The 18789-nt window shown below is 35.2% G+C and overlaps 1 protein-coding gene across 3 annotated transcripts in view; it reads right to left on the bottom strand.

Annotated features, from left to right (window-relative positions):
• Positions 1 to 6249: 6249 nt before the first annotated feature.
• The window catches only part of CENPK (centromere protein K), a 23233-nt gene continuing 10693 nt past the window's right edge, over positions 6250 to 18789 (bottom strand). For 2 of the 3 annotated variants that reach the window (XM_054003733.1, XM_054003732.1), the window contains exons 5-11: positions 17431 to 17477; positions 14510 to 14592; positions 14301 to 14399; positions 13885 to 14026; positions 11233 to 11343; positions 10281 to 10334; positions 6250 to 7990 (exon numbers count right to left, since the gene is read on the bottom strand). In XM_054003733.1, the coding sequence (XP_053859708.1) occupies positions 7832 to 7990; positions 10281 to 10334; positions 11233 to 11343; positions 13885 to 14026; positions 14301 to 14399; positions 14510 to 14592; positions 17431 to 17477 (695 nt within the window). In that variant the 3' untranslated portion in view covers positions 6250 to 7831. The remainder of the gene's footprint in view (positions 7991 to 10280; positions 10335 to 11232; positions 11344 to 13884; positions 14027 to 14300; positions 14400 to 14509; positions 14593 to 17430; positions 17478 to 18789) is intronic. The other variant, XM_054003734.1, reaches the window with a different exon arrangement.

The raw sequence follows: 18789 nt of genomic DNA, 5'->3' as shown, positions 1-18789 counted from the left end.
GCAAATCTGAACTGAATGCAAATTTTATAGAAAGGTTTGGAAGAAGAAAGTAGTCTGAATAGACACTTTTTTAAAATGAAAACAATTTTATTGAGGGTTCTGAACTATTTCTGGGACTACATAAGATCCATCCAACATCTTATGAAAAATCATTGTACCCTTCTCTTGTGATTCTTTAAAGTGGCACTAAAATAAGGAAATATTGTCTTATTGTGTGAAAATGTGTGATTCAGCAGACATTTATTTAACCCACATGTTTAAAATTTCTCTGATATCCATATTCTAGAGAAAATTTAGTTGCAGGATTAGTATCTTTATTTCAGATTATGTTATAAACTAGACATGAGTGTTGCAAGTCTCATGGAAACTGGATAGCAGGTGAATAAATATCAATAACTTTGGCTGAAGAAATCAATACTAAAATGCAACTGTTATAGAAGCAGAAGTATATTTCTCTGATATTGTGCACAATGAATTCTTACTCATACATATTACTGTATGTGCAATACATGGACTGAGATTTTAACATCATAATAAGCAACACAGTTTATTTTTTTTTTAATTTAGTCTACTAAAAGATATGGAAGTGCTTCTGTGTATTGAACAATATATAAAAACAGTATCATGCTCTTTGTACTTCATTGTGTATCACCATGCCAAAAAGGAGAAAACAACTTTCTAAAAATGATCACATCCTGTCTTATCATTTAATTGTCAATTTTTATTAAAGGAGTAGTGATTATAAACAAAAACAATCTACTTTAATATCTACCTGTCATATGTAACATTAATAAATCATTGCGATGATTACATACTGCTTAAGTTTATTTGAAACAACCTCCATAAAAAAATGAAATTTTGAACTCTTTCACTATTGTCAGGAAATCAAAGGATTTCCTTAGCTATGCAAAAAGCAGGCATAGATCTTTGAAACAAAGTTGGTTTGTGGGAAAATATATCACTCATTAATATATTAAAAATATTCTCTTTGGTCTGAGTAAGCTGAGTTTTGTCTTACAGGCAACTGTCCAGTTTGCTGATAATTTACCAAACACCCATATCTGAAAATGTTTTTTCCTATAAGCTTGATCCCTGCCATACATATGCATTTTCACTGGAAGCCTCACATTAATATTATTCGTTTTTGCTTCTTAATTTGAGCTCTGAACTGTAACTACATGTCAGTTGTTTGAGATGGTAACAGCTTGAGTTAGATTATTTCAGTGTGTATTTTTTTCCTAGGCACTCTTGCTTTTTAGAATTGGCACTGGGTTTGTGTCCCCTTAAGGAATTATGTGTATTATGTTGGCAAGCATCCAGATTGTATTTTTTAATAGAAGCAGCTTGGAAACAATCTTGCTAAAATGTTGCAAAGATAACTTTATTCAGCAGTTAGGATAATGCTTCTTTGAGGCTGCAGTAGTCCAGTGGGATGGTTTCATCCCTGGTATAGCCCTGCAGACAGTTTTATCTCCAGTGGAAAAGAACTTCAGCAGGAATTAATTTGTCTTGAGTAAAATAACTCTCTCTTGATTTAAGGTGAAGGCCTACATTTAACTCCTGGTAGTTCTACATGGAGTTAACTGATTCAGTTTAGGACGTTCCTGGCACAGTATAGATTTCTTCTTGTAAGCACTATCCCTGTTGTACATCGTTCTGGGCTCTGTCTGTCCTCCCCCAATTTACTTTGGTTTATGTGGCTTGGCTTTCTGAGAAGTGCTGCTTCTCTCGCAGTAACTCACAGCTGATGTAGTGATGTAATATTTCATGAAATTAATATCTGTGTAACATTATAAAATTTGAATGCTGCTGCAGCTACACTCTTCTTGATGTAGAGCAGACACTGTTTGACTAACAGTCAAGCCACAGTTGTTATTCTCAGCTTCAGTGTTCTTGAACTGTAACCCACACAAGAGAAGTTGCTTTCTTAGTTAATCATCTCTTAAATTAGCAGTCCAGAGACTTGAAAATGCTTTTTAAATTCAGCTTTGTTGTTACTGCCCACATCAGTTCTAGCCATAAAGGGAAATTTACATTCAAATTTGTGTTGTTCTTAGCAGAATTCTGCTGGGACCCTCCAATATGCAATTATGGTATTATTTTTATACTTTCGCCAGTTCTTCAATATTTTTCTTCCCAAATAATAGATTATATGCAATGTTGCCAGAATCCTGTCATATACAAGGAACTTTGATCCAGTTACAGAATTTTTGTCAAGCTTGCACTCAAAAGAATGTATTGACTGCCTTAGCCTTCATAAGCAAAGAGCATTAAAACTAAGCTCCTGTTTGCATTCAGGGCTTCTCCTGCATTTAGAGCCATCTGGCAACTACCTGATAAAGTTTAGATGAATTTTTAATTTGCAAAACTGGTAGAAGAACTATTCTGAATAGACTAACTAACTTTAAATTCAGCTCAGCTGAAGAGTTTCACCTCTCTGTTATGAAACACACATTTGCTCCCATTCAGTTAAGCAGCTTTATTCACATTAACCCCAGTCTTTGGATTCTTCTTTTAAATACAACAAAACAATCACCTTGTTTTCTAGTGTTGCAGTTCACTTTTGTAGGACTATAAGTAACATGTTCCCAAATCTAACAAACTTTCATTGCAATGAGTTGGACAAAACAAGACCTTTTAAGAGTGCAATAGACACAAATACAGAAAGAAATTATACTGAAATAGAAGCATGCTGCCCATTCAAATAAAAACTTACACACCACTGCAATTGATTACGCATACATAGTAGCATTGTAAGCTCGTTCTTTTGCAACATTAATATAAATTGATAACTGCAAGAGTTTCTTAGTCAGTGTAAATAGTAATAAAATTACTCAGTCTGTTAAATAAAAGCAATAGAAGTAGCAAAGATTAACTTTTATGACAGTTATCAGCTTTGAGCACTGTAATTTGTCTCTGTGGATAAATTAGTATTCTAGTAAAGATGTGTCTAGATAATGTCACCAAGAATAATTGCTTGCCTCATCACCAATCAAAATGGCCCAGTGTTCTATTAAAGGAAATAAAACACAACCACTTTATAATCTTAAGGAAACTTGACCAAACAATTGTCAAGGAAATGAATGGAGTAGTTATTTATCAAGTAAACTGCAACATTAACCTAGTTTAGTTTGTACTTTAAGTTTTTCTGCTTGAAACTATCTCCAGCAACTCATTTAATGCAACCTAAATTAAAACTAGAATAGGAATACTGCCAAAATTACATTTGTGTTGGCTAGCTATAATCAAAAGCTAATTTGCAAGCACCTGCAAGCAGCATCTGTTACCAAATAGAGAATGTTTCTATGTTTCATTTCTATATTTCATCTATGTTGTGTTACTATGTTTCATTTAACACAATAGATTTTCTGAAGTACAGAATTTGAAATGCAGAACAAAGAACTTCTTGTAACCATGACTGATTATAATTACGACTAGTTCGGCACTGCTGAGGTACCTTGGAATGCTCATTGTTTAACCTGGAAACAATCTACTAAAACATGGTGTATTACCTGAGAATATGCACAAAATAAAGAGTCTCATTGTCTTAATCACTAGAATGTCATGCTTGGAAATAAATAGAAGTATTGTGATCAAACTACTTTGTGCTAAAACAGTTTGAAGTAAAATAAATAAATAAGCAAATAAAGGAAAAATGCTGCAAGAACAGAACACCCCCCCCCCCCGAAAAAAAACCAAAAATCAAACAAAAACCAAACAAAACCCCCCCAAAAAAACCAAAACCCCCCACAAACAACAAACAAAAACCTAACTCTCCCAAAACAGCAAATGAAAGAAAACCCCACAACCTTCCTCCCCAAAAACCACACACCAAACCAAACAAACAACAAAAAAAACCAAACAAACCAACCAAACAAAAAACCACAAAATCCCACCCCAGAGTAAATCCAGTAAACTAAACCAAAACACTGAAACCAATAACTTTCCTTCAGAAAAATATATGGAGACTGGCTATCTTTTGTGGATCCCCAACTGTGAAAGATGACTTCAAGATTTAAACTGCTATAAGACCGCTATCACATGCTTTTATCAGACTTTTCTTTTTTTTAAAAAAAGCTTAAAATACAATCTAAGATACAGAGAATATGTCATTTTACCAAAATACTAATGAACATTCAAGAATTCAATATAGACTTACTTTTCCAAGGTTATATTATATGTCTGTAACTAGCTACAGCAGTCTTCATTAGCATCACCTGCAGTCTCTCAAACCACAAACAAATCTCATGTATATTTCTGCCAAAATTTTACATCCAGAAACTTTTATGCCAAACTCTCAAAATCAGATTTTTTTTCAAAGCAGGAAAATGCAGATAAATATAGCAGTTGCATTTAATGCCACAATCAAAAGTTGAAAATCTGCAGAACAATTTAGTTATTTCACTAGGAAATCAGTAAGTTTCTCCCAACAGCCCTTTGCAGCATTTGTGAAGGCAGGCGTGGTCTGCTCTTCCTTAACCTCATAATATTACATGCAAGAAGGTCTTCCTATTGCTAGATCAATTTCCTCACAATAAGAAGTTTGCTGTACTGATGTATTCCAAAGAGCAAGAAGAGTTGGGGGCTCTGCATGGCATGCACATTCCAGAAGAATCATTACTGTATAATAAGTCATTTTTTTCCTCTTCATGTAAATGCCAGTCTGATGTCTAGACCACACCAAATCTGAATGGCAAGTAAGGCTCCCGTGGGGTGAGATTTTCTACGGAAACAGTCACAGAGGAAAGCATCGGTCCCCAAGGTTTGGCTTCTGATTCAGCAAGTGACTGCTGGTCCATGAATTATGCCCTGGCTGTTGACACAGTTGTGACTGGTATCTTAACAATACTAAAACTACCAGCCCCAAACTGGGAGAATATGGCATGTGTTAGATGAAGAAGCTGCCTGCTTATCTGGTGCGGAGGCAGATCTGTGAGACATTTTAAGTAGTGCCAATATTCCAGAGACATGGACCTAATCAAATAGACCCAGCCAAGTACAATACTTCCATACTGAGCAATGACTGAAATCAAAGACATCTGTCCTTTTGCAGGTTGTTATCATGACATCTGTCTTGACCTGCATGGGTTATAACACACAGATTTAGGTTTACCTGATTCTCTCTAGATAGGCATGGCTGAGTAGGTAACAGCTGGTCAGCTAAGGGAAAGAAGGCAGACTGGCATTGATCTTCCTATTTGTACCTGGGATACCACTGGCCTTCTTGGCCACGAGGACACACTGCCAGCTCATAGATCAGTTTGTCATCTTACTTAGGCTTGGTAGCTCCAAATGTTCATTTAACATCCTAGCATTTTTTCTTATAATACCTTTGTAGAGTTACAAATTGATGGTAAGCTAAACAAATCCTTATTTCATGGAATACACATGGAGTCACAATATTAGCATTTAATAGAGGTATAAATTCCAAACAAAAAACTGTTACTTAGACATGCACGGAGAGACAAAATGGAGACATTATCGTACTTTTTTGACATACGCCCCAATGTTCCTGATTGTTGAAAGTACTGATGAAAGAGTTTACTCCTAGCTTTTTTTCATAAGGAAGATCTGTTCTTCATCACTGCCTTGATTTGCTTCAATTTACTTGTCAGGATTTTTCTAGGAGCTAAAGCTTTCAGCTAGCTCTGTTTCAGTCTAAACCAGCTTCTCTTAAAAACTGGCAATGCATTTTAGGATTGGATTATCTCTTTCTACAGGTTTTCTTCTGCTGTACTGATTCGATCCCTCCTGAGGAAAAAGCTCTACACTGAACCTTCAGGTTCTGAGCATATCCAGGGCCTAAGCAGAAAGGCTTCAGAGAATGACGAAGATACCGTGGAGCTGCAGGAGATCTCAGGGAATACCTACGTGTATCTCCTCAGAGTCCAACAATTAGTAGGATAGAGGTATCTGAACCTGCTGACTGCCAATTTTATTTAATAATCACAAATCTGAATTCCAAAAGTTTTTTTTTTGCAAGTTCATATGTAATCTTACAACATATTTTATGGCAGTGAGTTTCATAATTTATTGTAAAGCTTTATGTGAAGTACTTTTATTTAAATTTATCCTAGTATTTTACTTGGATGAGATTTAATTTTGTTATGAGGAATAATGAATATTGCATCGTCTTTAAAGCACTTGTTTATAGACTATCCTATCTCCTCAGTGCTTTGGTTTGGGTGTGGATTTGGGAGGTAGGTGGTATGGGTTGGTATTTTTCTTTTTAAACACAAGAAGCTACTGTGTGTTTAACATTTTTTCTTCTATTTATTAACGTCACGACAGAAGCAGTCATCCAGTGTCAATGAAGTATTTCAGAAGTATTAATAAATAAGGTGAAAGGATAGCAGAATACAAAGCATTTAAACACAAATGAAGGAAAAACCCTAAAGAGACAATGCTATAAATCTAAGCCAAAAAATGTAGTTATTCAAATTCTTAATTAAAAATACTGTAAGGTAAATGTGTATAGATTAGTCAGACTCTAGAGCTCATAAAAGAGGTTAAACCACAACAGGAGGGCAGTTACACAAGCAATATGAACCAAAAAGAAGTCAATGCTCATGCACAACAGCACAACCCACATCCTACACCCAAGCTTAATCACCAGTTGTGAGGGTAAAATGAACAGCCTTCACTCAAAACTATACAAGATGAAAGATTATTTTGCTTAACATTTAATTGGTATAAAAAGGGCAAATGATACTGGAACTTATATTAGATTGGTCCCCCTTACCTCTCCCATACATCCTTACATCATGTTTACAAGTCATCACACCAAAACACAGAAACACATTCTAAAAACCATCACATAAAAACATTCTATGATTGTATACAACTCTATATTTCCATCAACTGAAAAATCACCCAAGTTCCTCCCTCCCTCAACAAACTAAAATCTGTTTAATAAAGGATAATTTAGTCACTACAGATAAGAGCAGAATTTTTGTACTCAATACAATACAATAAAAATGGCTACCTAAAAGACTGAGATTGCAAAGAATGCCAGAATTGAGTCAGAAGGTAACTCTCAACTGGCATAACTTAGAAGCTGTGGAGATCAACAGAACGGAGATCCATTAAAAGCCTTGATAAACTAGGTCTGAAAAGGTGAAGACAGGTGCTGTAAGGCAATATACCATAACACAAAGAGGGCCATTTGGAATGCGTGCAGTGAAAGGTGCAGACTCAACATCCGCTGCATGTTGCACAGAAAGATGTGTCAGCTTTCCTACGTGTTTATCTTGGAGCCAGTAAAATTGTTTGCAAGGGCTCTGAGAAACAAGCAAGGCATAAACATTCTTGAGAGGATATCTCTCTGCTAGTTCCAAATGTTTGCAAGGCCATGTACAGGAGAAGTGGTGTTATTCTGAATTTTGCCTCCACAGAATACAAGAAAATACTAAAGGAAATAGAGACAACTTCAGGCAATCTAAGAAATCTAAACCTTAGAAGTAATGCATAAAGTATGATTTTAAAGTAAAAAGGACTGTTAAACATATTTGTCTATGACATGAATTGGCATCTTACAGAAGCACTGAAAAAACCTTCCATAATGCAAATCTGAATGCCAAAATAATGCAAAAATAATGCAAAATAATGCAAAAATGAAGGCCAACTGTAAGCAGTTAAAATAGATAATTTTTTTTTCTTTTTTCCACATTTTATGCCCTTAAATATCCAATTTAATTTAAAAGAAAAAAAAATCACCTAACAAGAAGTGATGCTTGATACTAAAAAAGCTTAGTAGGAAACCTAAGTATGTCCTAGCCCTGAATTAAGAGTACTGGTGTTGTTTTGTTTTCAAGTGCATGTGTAGGTCATACTACTTGTGAAAAGCTTGGAGGCGCATTCTGTTTGGATCTTCTGGATGTCTCAGGGCCATTCCATGTCGCAGCAGCAGCTCAATATAAGGTGGCCAAAATGACTCATTGATTGTTATGTAAGGTTCATGTGGTGTAGCAATTAATGTGTTTATCAGCATCTGGAAGACCAAAAGGATAGGATTTAGGAAATTAACAAAACAGCTAGATTTTATCTCCTTTAACCAAATTTTTACAAATTACTGTGATGTAGGCAATATAAGATACAAAAGGACTACAGAAGAAATATAAGACCTTTTCAAACTAGAAGTAAAGCAAAGAACTTCCAGTTAGCTATATAACATTTTTTTGATGTAAAAATTAAAACCAGAATCCTCTTTTATTCCAGAATAAATGTAGGTGAAATGCTGTATCAATTACAGAATTAGTTAATGGGGTTAAAAACAAAATCAGTTTTGTAATTCTTTTTCAGTTCATGGAGATCATGTACATGCCCTCACAATATTGCTCATGGCGAGTACTGCACACATTACAGACTAAATAATCTTACCCATCTCATGATGCTCTATTTATCCTAGATATTTCATCTTTCTACTCAGAGCTTTTAAATGTTATACTGTCCCAATTCCGGTAAGTACAAAATATTTTTTGCCCCTTAGAGCTAAAGACAAATTCAAAATCCTTGCTACCAGACTTTATATTTTTGCATCCTAATAAAAGACCCACTACTAATAAAAGACCCGAATGAACAACTGCTCTTCTTTTTCAGAACATTCTGAAGAAGAATTGTTCAGTTAATATGTTTTGTACTTCCAATTATGACAATTTACTCCAAATGCATTATTCTAGACAAATTTTAGTTTTTCCTGACATCTGATACTCCAAAATAGCCTTTATGGCTGTAACTTTATCTGTATCTCAGAAAACATTTTTCAAATTTAACAGGGACTTGAAGCTAGAACAACACGACTCAACAAAGAAAAATCTTCCAGAATACAAAGATAAGGGACATTGACACTTTAGGTCAGGATGTTGAAATTCAAAATTAGTCTGAATTTTTCAAATAGTGTGTTCTTCTAAACAGAAATCAGACATTACATTAATATGTTCACATTTTCAGGAGATTAACAATATCAGAAAAATATGAAGGGCAATTTTAAGCATTAGAAGAACTTCAAAATTCTTTTTCCGTAAGGGCTGTGGCTACTCTGAATTCTGATCTGTTTTCAAGCTCTGCCTAATTTGGCATTAACAGGTATGCTGAAATATTTGAAGCATGTAATATGATTTTGATTATATAAGCCCAAAGCCTGGGCTTTAAACTATAGTACAGTGTCATAGTGATTAGATAATAGCTTCTTAATACCAGAAAGTTTTTATACATCACGTTTTGACTCAAGAAAAAAAAAAATTCCCCAAGGACATTTTACATATAGAAGTCTAAAACTGTCTAAGGAGGGGGAACGGAAAATTTCACTTCAAATGCTACATTTAAGACAAGAAGGAAAATTATGCTTTGCAATTCACTTCATAAATTGCACTGTAATTAAAAATTCACACTAAGCAATGCTTCTATACTTATAAAATGAATCAGAAATGCATGAATTGGATGAACTGATTCCCTTGTATGAGTTAACAATCCAGTTAATGCACAAGACTATTGGCCCTTCTGAGGCTACATATTAATTAGTCCTTCCGTTAATGTATATTTCAGAAATATTTTTCATGAAACAGTGTAAAATAGAGGAGGAAATGGACCAGGCTTTTTTGTTAAACACAGTATTTGTCTCACCCAACATGAGCCATTAAGGCACATAAAACTTCTTTAAACTAAACACTGTAAAATCAAGAAATAAGAGACAAACATTTTCCAGCCTAAACTGAACATTATTGCCACACCTTTTGTAAAAATTTGGGATTTACTTTGATAGGAATTAAAATAGAAAACTGACCTAGATTCAAAGAATGGTTTGGGTTGGAACATACCTTAAAGATCATCTCATTCCAACTCCCTGCCATGGGCAGGTGTACCTTCCACTATATCAGGTTGCTCAAAGCCCCATCCAACCTGGCTTTTAACACTGCCAGGGATGGAGCATCCACAGCTTCTCTGGACAGCCTGTTACAGTGCCTCACCACCCTCACAGTAAAGAACCTATTCTTGACAGCTAATCTAAATATCTATCTTTGTAATTTAAAACTATTCCCCCATGCAAAAAGTTGCTCTCCGTCTTTTTATAAGCCCCCTTTTAGTACCAGAAGGCCGCAATGAGGTCTCCCTGCACTCTTCTTGTAGACACAACATTCTTAATCGTTCTAGATTAACTGCCTTAACTACATATCACATACTATTATTTATATTAGAAATAAACACTTTATCATCATCATCACCATCATTACATCTGAATATTTTAAAATTCCTCAAATCTCTACATAGTAAAAACATCTTACCTCTAAAATTTCTTGCAATGTTTTCAGTTCTACAACTGGCTCTGCTGAAGAGTTCTGGAAAGATAAACATCCCCCAGCCAAATTTATAAAACCCTAAACCAGTCAGGGAAAATGTTAATTGACAAAGTAAAATAATTATACAATTATTTGATTGCATAGTACACAATAGATGAAAACTTTTAGTCAGATTTAGTCCCAACAGAAATACATGTCGCATTTAAATCTACCAGTTCAAAATCCTATACTTCAAATGTAGTATTTTTTGAATTGTCAAGAGCGATTAATCTAAAGTGATCATTATGTTTTCACCTGTGTACATCAAATTTATAATGTTGTACAGAACCTTCTGTGAACAAGAACTCCTTGTTAAGGAGAAAAAATAATTTTCATAAGCTTTAAATAAATGTTTGTAACACAAATTTGACACAACTCAAGACTTAATTTCATAGTGCCTTAATATTTTTTCATGATTTGACAGTGAATATTTACTTGCTTTGAATTTAACTAAAACATTTATCTTATCAAGGTTAAGAAATAGAATAATTAAAAATTTTGGTGGAATAAAAAGCCAATGATAAAATATCACTAGAAGATTACTTATTTTCCTTTGTAGCTAGCAAATCAAGCCATTTGTCTATAGAAATTCCTTTGGCAGCAATGTCAATGGATCTGCTTGTACTGTTGCACGGTAAACCTGATTCTTTAATTTTTCAGTTTTATTCTTTTTCCTCATGCACTTCAGTTTCAACAAAATAAAGGAAATAATATTCCACTGGCTTTCTCAGCATTGCTGTTGAATACATGAGTTTAAGACCTAAGATACTACCAGTTGTGCAGCACCTTATACAAATTCCATTTCTGGAACAGAGGAGGAATACAAGCAAGAAAGAAGAACATTCTGAAAGGCAAGTTCTGGATCCTTTTTCCCAGTCACAGTTTGTAATAGTCTCACCTGCAGAGAGTCTGAAGTTTCAGTTTCCACGGAGAGCCTGCTCCATGGAAACTCTGCAAATCCTGGAGCTATGACCCAATAACATCTATCTGCCTTTATCTTGATATTTGGCTGAGGAAATAGAATCTACATTACCTATCTGCAAAAAGCTCCTTAGAGCAAACATTAAGGTACTTCACAATCTCTGCTGATGTATTTCCCTGGTCAAAATTACTACTAATACAATTAAGTACTGCTAATCACTTAATGCTTATGAAGTCGTTAGGTAGGATTTTATTATTTAGCCTAAAAGGCACCTTCTTCACCCTTCCAATCAGACAGATTTGCATAAATATTCCTCAACCTCTAATTTTTCATATTATTGTCTTGAAAAAAATAAAGTAGATTTTTATCTTAGATTTAAAATGCCAGATCATTGTTACTACAGTCACTACTTATATTAAAGGTGCTGGGCCATGGCAATGGAAGCCAACCTGAGCTGCTATGATGCAGTCTTCATTCCCACTCCCACATGCATGTCACCAGGTGAAAGGAGGGTGGAACCAGACGAGCAAGGCTTGGAGCAGTTCAAACTATGCTGCAGCCATGTTCTACAGACATCAACCCTGGACATCTGCCCTCACACAGAACAACTGTGAACACAACATGCTTCAACAAAGTGAAGCAAAATGACTGGTGCGCAGAGTTAAGAGTTTGGTGCTGCTAGACTGTTGAACCAAGCTGATAATAGAAGTGTATAATTTGTTCTCCTGAACCAACATAGCAACTAATTTCATTGCCAGTGATTACAATTTGTATTTCTGACACTCAATAAATGTAGGTAAAAATGGCTGGCTGTCCTGCCTTCACAGTCAATTACTTAGATGCAGATTAAGGGGTACCTGTAGTTAAGTCAAGTGATCCAAGTGAGTCAAAAGATATAGAAAAGCTATGAATTCATAAAGAGTGAAAAGAAAGAAAAAGACTGTCAGAAAACAGACTCTGTTTAAGAGTTCAGGAAATGCATAAATAAAATTTGAGCTAAGGAAAGACAAAACCTTGCGTTGAAATTAGTCAAAGTAGTTTTTTTGTTTAAGTAAAGTGATTGGTGACGGCCAACATGGCTTCACTGTAGACCATTTACATCCAACAAATTTAGTGGCCTTCTACAAGAGTTACTGTATTTGTGGAAAAGGAAGAACAACTGATGCCATCTACCTGGACTTGTGCAAAGCATTTAACACTGTCCCACATGAGACTGCTTCTAAAATGGAGAGACTTAGAACAAAATCTGTCATATTTACTAACAATAGGAAAGGAAGGCATTGGTATGCAGAAAAACTAAGAGTCAACAAAATAAGATATTTGAATAATACTTTGAAAATGAACACCATGTCTTGACATCTCCACTTGGTATTTTTATGTGCAAAATATGTGCTTATGTCGAAAACAGAGATTTTTTTTAAATTAAAAGATCAGGATTCATTAGCTGCAAATTAGACAGAAAAAGACAAGGGTGTAATTTGTTGCTTTGATGATGGGTATGAGCTAGTAGTTTTATTTATAATATTGTTTCTTAGCAGGTTGTAAAAAAGATGAGTCCAAGTGAAAACAAACATAGACAATGGTTATTACTAGGATAAGCTAGGGAATTGAAAAAGATTATCTTACAAGAGAATATAAAGGTGTTGCTAGTTCAATTAGCAAAACAAAGAAAGAGAGGGTATGAGACTGCTGCGATAAATATATCAGGAGGAATTAAAGAAAGAAACAGAGCTATTCTAGGGAAAATTCTGGTGTAAGAATACCAGTGGATCTGTGTTAGACTTGGATAAATTTAGACTGGAAGCTATGAGACAGTTTCTAACCAGAGTACTGAGGTACTAGAAGAAAAAATACAGGAGAAACAACAGTAAAAAAATTATTTGTTCTAAAATGGAGCTCAGTGGTAATATTGAAGAAATTGTATTATGTGGTTACCTGAAATAACAGGGAACTGGATTAAAGAAGTAATTTCTACTGCTGTAATGTTAAGTGTGCCTGAAATCAAAATCAAAACCTGCCTTTTTTCATAGCTTTTTCTGAATCTATCAAATAGCAATGGTAATAGTTTTATTTTTACTGCACACTTCGAATTTATTATGCAAAATACTCCCTGGCTGCCTATCCTCCCTGAGGTTTTACGATAATTTTTGACCCGGTTTGACTGAACAAAATCTGATGGTTAACATTCCAAACTACTCTGTAATTATAAACACTTTTCCTTATTGTTCCAAAAACATTGTTAGACAATTAAAATTTACTTTGCCAAGGAAAATAGGAATCTACTTGCCCAGTCAAGTAAAAAAAAAAAAAAAGAGTCAATTTGGACTGAGCCCCACACCCATTTCCAAATTTGGCATAGCTTGCAGTTCAGTAATACAACATATTGCTATGCATCTCATTGGGTAAGGGATATATGCATTAAGAAAAGAAAATATCCAGCTGGAAACAGCCTTAAATAATATAAAACAACCTGAAAAATATAAATTAAACCTAGAGGATCAGCTGTAAAAACTATGCTTATTTCAAAATACAAATGCAGGTTCAATGCTAGTGACTTCAAACAGATACTACATCTAATTAAAATATAAATTGAACATTTCAAATTTAATAGGTAAAGAAAAGTCTTACCTTTTTTTTAATATTTTCACCTATCTCTGGAAGGGGAAAATGTTCATCCAGGAATCCACCCAAGGCACTCAAGAGTTCTTCCTTATAGGTCTTTAATTTCAATACTTTATTTTTCAGTTCATTGAGTTCTCTAATTTTCAAACTAACAGTAAAAACATAGCAACAGAACAAGGGATCAAATCAGGTAACTAAAAAGTCCCTCCTAAGTAAAAAAATTCCTTATTATCTATTGTTAGAAATTCAACATCTTTAATCACAGGATATAGTAGCATTACTTTCATGTTTCAAGTATGGATTACTGAGCAATTATTTCATCTATTAAACAAAACAAGGAATACATTGTAAGAGTTTATTTGCCCATTTGCTCCTCTTGATATTTAAATTCTTCGATTTGTAACGCAAAAAAGTAGAAATACCTTTTTGTGGAAGGATGTTCAACTTGGGTATTTTCCTCTTCTTCGATTTTATTAAGAGTCTCTAGCATCTGTTTCTGTTCCTCATACCACTGCTGTTCTCTTTGAAACATGAAAGGTAGGAAATGGCACAACAGATAAATAGTTTCCCTGGGCAGTCAAAAAAAAAAAAAAAAGCTTACAGCATTCCAAAGTCCCAATTATTGTATTACCTTTTCAGATCTTCTTCCAATTGTTTATTCTTTGACTGAACTGTTGACAGCACCATTTCAAGATCATTTTTTACTTTCTGCAACTATAAAAGAATAGAAATTAAACTATTGTTTGCAGGTACCCCAGGCTGTAGCATTTGTTCTATGCAAGGCTACATCTGTAAATCTGATAAAGAGGGACAAAATCATCTGCAATTTCTTAATAAACATTAAAATCTAGTTTAAAATGCAGGAGCTATTCAAAATGTCACTGTGACCAGTTGCTCATTAGTGTCTTCTTGAAGCTCACAGAGCTTAACAAAATACTTAATTTTACCTGAAGTACACACATGAACTGCTCAGCTGATGAATGACAGAGGAGAAAATTACTACAGCATCAGGGCTCTATTATCTAAACTACTGCAGCTGCTGGCAAGATTGAATCCATGCTACTTGCACCACATAAGATGTACAGAAAATGAAGATGCATCAAAGAAAAACTAACTTCATCCATTAATTAAATGATCTTCAGTGCTAAGAATATCTGGGACAGGAAATATGAAGAAATAAAACTACTGCAGTCAGAAACAATAGGCATTACTGAATAGTAGCAGACTCACAGTGGGCTGGGTCTTCCATTATACAATCACAGAATGGGTAAGGTTGTGTTGAGAAATACATTCAGTGCAGGTAGCTCAGGGTGCAGCTGCAGCAGAGCTGCAGGTTGAGCTCTGGCAAGAGCCCCAGGCAAGAGGCCATGAACTGCCAGGGGACAGGAGATCTGTGGCCCTACCAGGTGAGGGGACATCGAGACATGGCAGGAGCTGATGATGCTTGAACTTTCCTGTGTTTACACTGTGAGGGTATAAAAGCCTTTTGGCTTTGAAGGTATGAAATTCCTTTGTTCTGGGTCCCTCCTCAAAGGCACCCAGCTGAAGCTGTTATTCTGTTATTATGCCAAGATTAAATTATTTTATGGATCAGGATGTGTGAGCCTAAGGGAAGAAGGAAACCTAGGATTGAGCTGGTAAGGACACCTGATCTGTGTGAGTGTGGGATGTGTAGCTGTAAATGGGCTTAGTGACTGACACCTGACTCCTGGACAGGGAAGTTTCCTTAACCATTGTGACAGGCCACAGTGGGTTATGTGGTCCAACCTCCCTGCTCAGGCAGGGGTCATCCAAGAGCAGATGGCACAGGTTGCATCCAGACAGTTCTTGATAAACTCCAGCAAGGGAGACTACACAACCTCTCTGGGCAATCTGTTCCAGTGCACAGTAAAGAAGCTCTTCCTTATGTTCTTGTGCATCCCATTGCCTCTTGTCCTATTGCTTGGCATCAACAAGAAGAGCCTGGCTCCATTCTCTTCAGATACTTCTATATGTTTATGAGGTCCCCTGTTAGAGCACTATGGTCTTCTACAAAATCATGTTTGTTACATAAGTCTGTGATTTGGATGTATTTTTTCTGTTTCTATACAAAATAGGAGCACTTAAGAATTTAGCTCAAAGAAATACACATTCTGAAAATATGCTACAGAAACAAATATGCTCCATATATACAACATCTGAAAAAAAGCTGTAATCCTCAAATATCAGACCAACATGCCAATCAAAGTGTGTAACCTAACAACTTTTTGATAGTGACTCTTAACAGCAGTCAGGTTTGCTGCTGTGAGTGATACTAGAAGGCATTAGTCACAGGAATATTCTCAAGTCACATAGCATTCCTATGTCCCATCAATACAGTACAATGTTACCTGCAAGACAATATTGATTTGGTCTTTCTTCCAATGGAGGAACTCAACAAACTATTTGCAAATTATTGCCACAGAACTCAATATCTAAGATAACTGACTCTTCTGTGTAACATATAATATTACATCGTTTTCTAGTAAGTATGAAATGCAATATATTGTAACATTTTGTTTAAAAAAGGACACACAAATATCTTAAAGGCAGGTGTCAGAGGATAGGGTCAGACTCTTTTCAGTGGTACTAAGTGATAGGATAAGAAGCAAGAGGCACAAACTTAAATACAGGAATTTCCGTCTGAAAATTAGGAAAACCTGCTTTACTGGCAGGTGACTGAGCACTGGAACAGGCTGCCCAGAGAGGCTGTGGAGTGTCCTTCTTCGAAGATATTCAAAAGCCACCTCGACACAATCCTGTGATGCACTTAGGGGCAGGGTTTAGTGGTGGATTTGGATGGTTGGACTTGATCATCTTAGAGGTCTTTTTCAACCTAAACTATCCTATGATTCGATTTCCAGAGGTCCTTTCTAACTCCAGCCATTCTGTGACAAATTCCACTTAGCAAATAAAATTCAGTCACGGATCACCTTGAAAACACAATTCTGAGTGGATCTACTTGCCCAAGCAGTTGCGCAATGTTAAATGAAACAAGTTTTCAAGATTACTTTTCAAGTAATCTTGAAAAGTACAGTGTGTAGGCTTCAGCCCCAGAAATGGACCCTGCTGCATGATGTTAAAGATGATGGCTAAATCTTTGCAAGGCGTGATTACCAGTCTCCTTGGCACGACTTTTCTGTCTCCTGGTGGCACCCAGCACAATGGGACTCCAATCCTAAGTGAGGCTTTGCAGCATTAGTGTAGCAGGGATGTTGATTAACACATCATTTTCATTGCATACTGATAAGTTTGTTGAGCTACTGTGATTAGATGGTGTGTCCAGAGGCAGAATAGTGTTTATTGTGCACTATTCAGTGACTTGTGCAATAAGTCAGTTTAAAACCACACTCATTACAACTAGGAAATTCTACTAGTTATACTAGAGGGGGAAAAAAGCATTAGAAAAAACATAAACGGCTGAAGGAAAATACACAGCATTTTAGCAGTAGTCATAGGAATAGTCATAGGAAAATGCAGCAATTGCATATATTGTTTTTCTTTTTTTTCCCAACAACATTTTATTAGACTTACCTCTTCTTTTCCTAATTCTAACAGTACATCTGGGTTGGTAGAAATTACTGAAAAATAAAATTAATTGTTTATTTTTTGCATTCAATGATAAAGATTTATCTATACTGAAAAGCAGCTTGGCTAGAGAGAAATTTGTGTAGCTTCTGAATAATAGTTTGGCTCTCAGTAGCAGTTTAACCATGTGCCGCGGTGTCCTGCTGGGCTAACCTACTATCACTATTCAGCAAATTCAATCAGACTGAAAAAAGTGTGTTGTTAATGCTTGTGTGTTATTTTTATACCTGAACTAGCTCCAAGTACATTGGTGTAGGTGCATAATAAATAAACAGCACATCTCTATCACTGCAAGACAAGCCTGATTTTTTCAGCAGAAGGCATTCAATCTACATTACCAATGTGGCCAATAAAATTCTTCCAGTCCTCCAATTCCTTGTTAAATAGCCTCCTAAATGCTTGATCAGGACTATAGAACCTAGTTTTAATAAGTTCATAAGCATGTCACCATCCTTACTGTTCACAAGAACAGTAGGGAGATGAATGGTCCAGGCAAGACCAGTATCCTAACTCAAACACTGAGCAACAGCAATACCTAAGCAAAACCAAAGTACAGTTCAAGAAGATGGAAATTATTCTCCAGAATGCTTCTACAAAATGCAGTGATTTATGACTCATGCATTTTCAGGATAAAAATTGAATTCTTGTTTTTTACAGCATTCAACAGACTCTTTCAACAGACTCAGATCCATGTCAACTTGCAGCTTCTGCATAAACATATGACTTTTTTGAACTATTTCAATACATTAACAGGAGAAATGAAAGCTATTCTAACAGATTAAAATCTTTATAAGGATTTTGTGTGCAAGTTTGGGCTTGAAATCTCTAATCTTACAAATAATTACTTAAATAAAAAATTCCTTAATCAAAAAGGAAATCTTTAACCCTGTCATGACAGTATTAAACATCTTCTAAATAGACAAAGTCTATTTAATAAATTCAGAAAAGTACTTTCTTTGGTAATGTTATAGTACTTACCTCAAAAATTTTAAGAAGCTTTAGATTAGTAGTTTTAAAAGAGCTGTTTGTTCTGAGATGAAAATCAGAAAAACTACTGATGCATCAAAAATGCATTAAATTAAATGCTTCAATAAAACTCCTTTTAATTGGAAAATTACTGTTTTTAAATCTTGACACAAAATTTGAGTATTCTGCTCCCAAATAAGCTTAAGAGCTGCAGAAGACAGGAATCTGTGCTTTATTAGAGTAAGATTTCTTTATTTAGATTAATATACTACCTACATGTGATAAAATTAATTGGTGTGCTTTTATTCACATTCACTGGCATATTTGAAAAAAAACCCA

Source organism: Vidua macroura, chromosome Z, assembly GCF_024509145.1.
Source record: "Vidua macroura isolate BioBank_ID:100142 chromosome Z, ASM2450914v1, whole genome shotgun sequence".
In the NCBI taxonomy this organism is placed as follows: Eukaryota; Metazoa; Chordata; class Aves; order Passeriformes; family Viduidae; genus Vidua; species Vidua macroura.
Note: the sequence above shows the minus strand (reverse complement) of the source record. Positions and strands in the feature narration are given on the sequence as shown.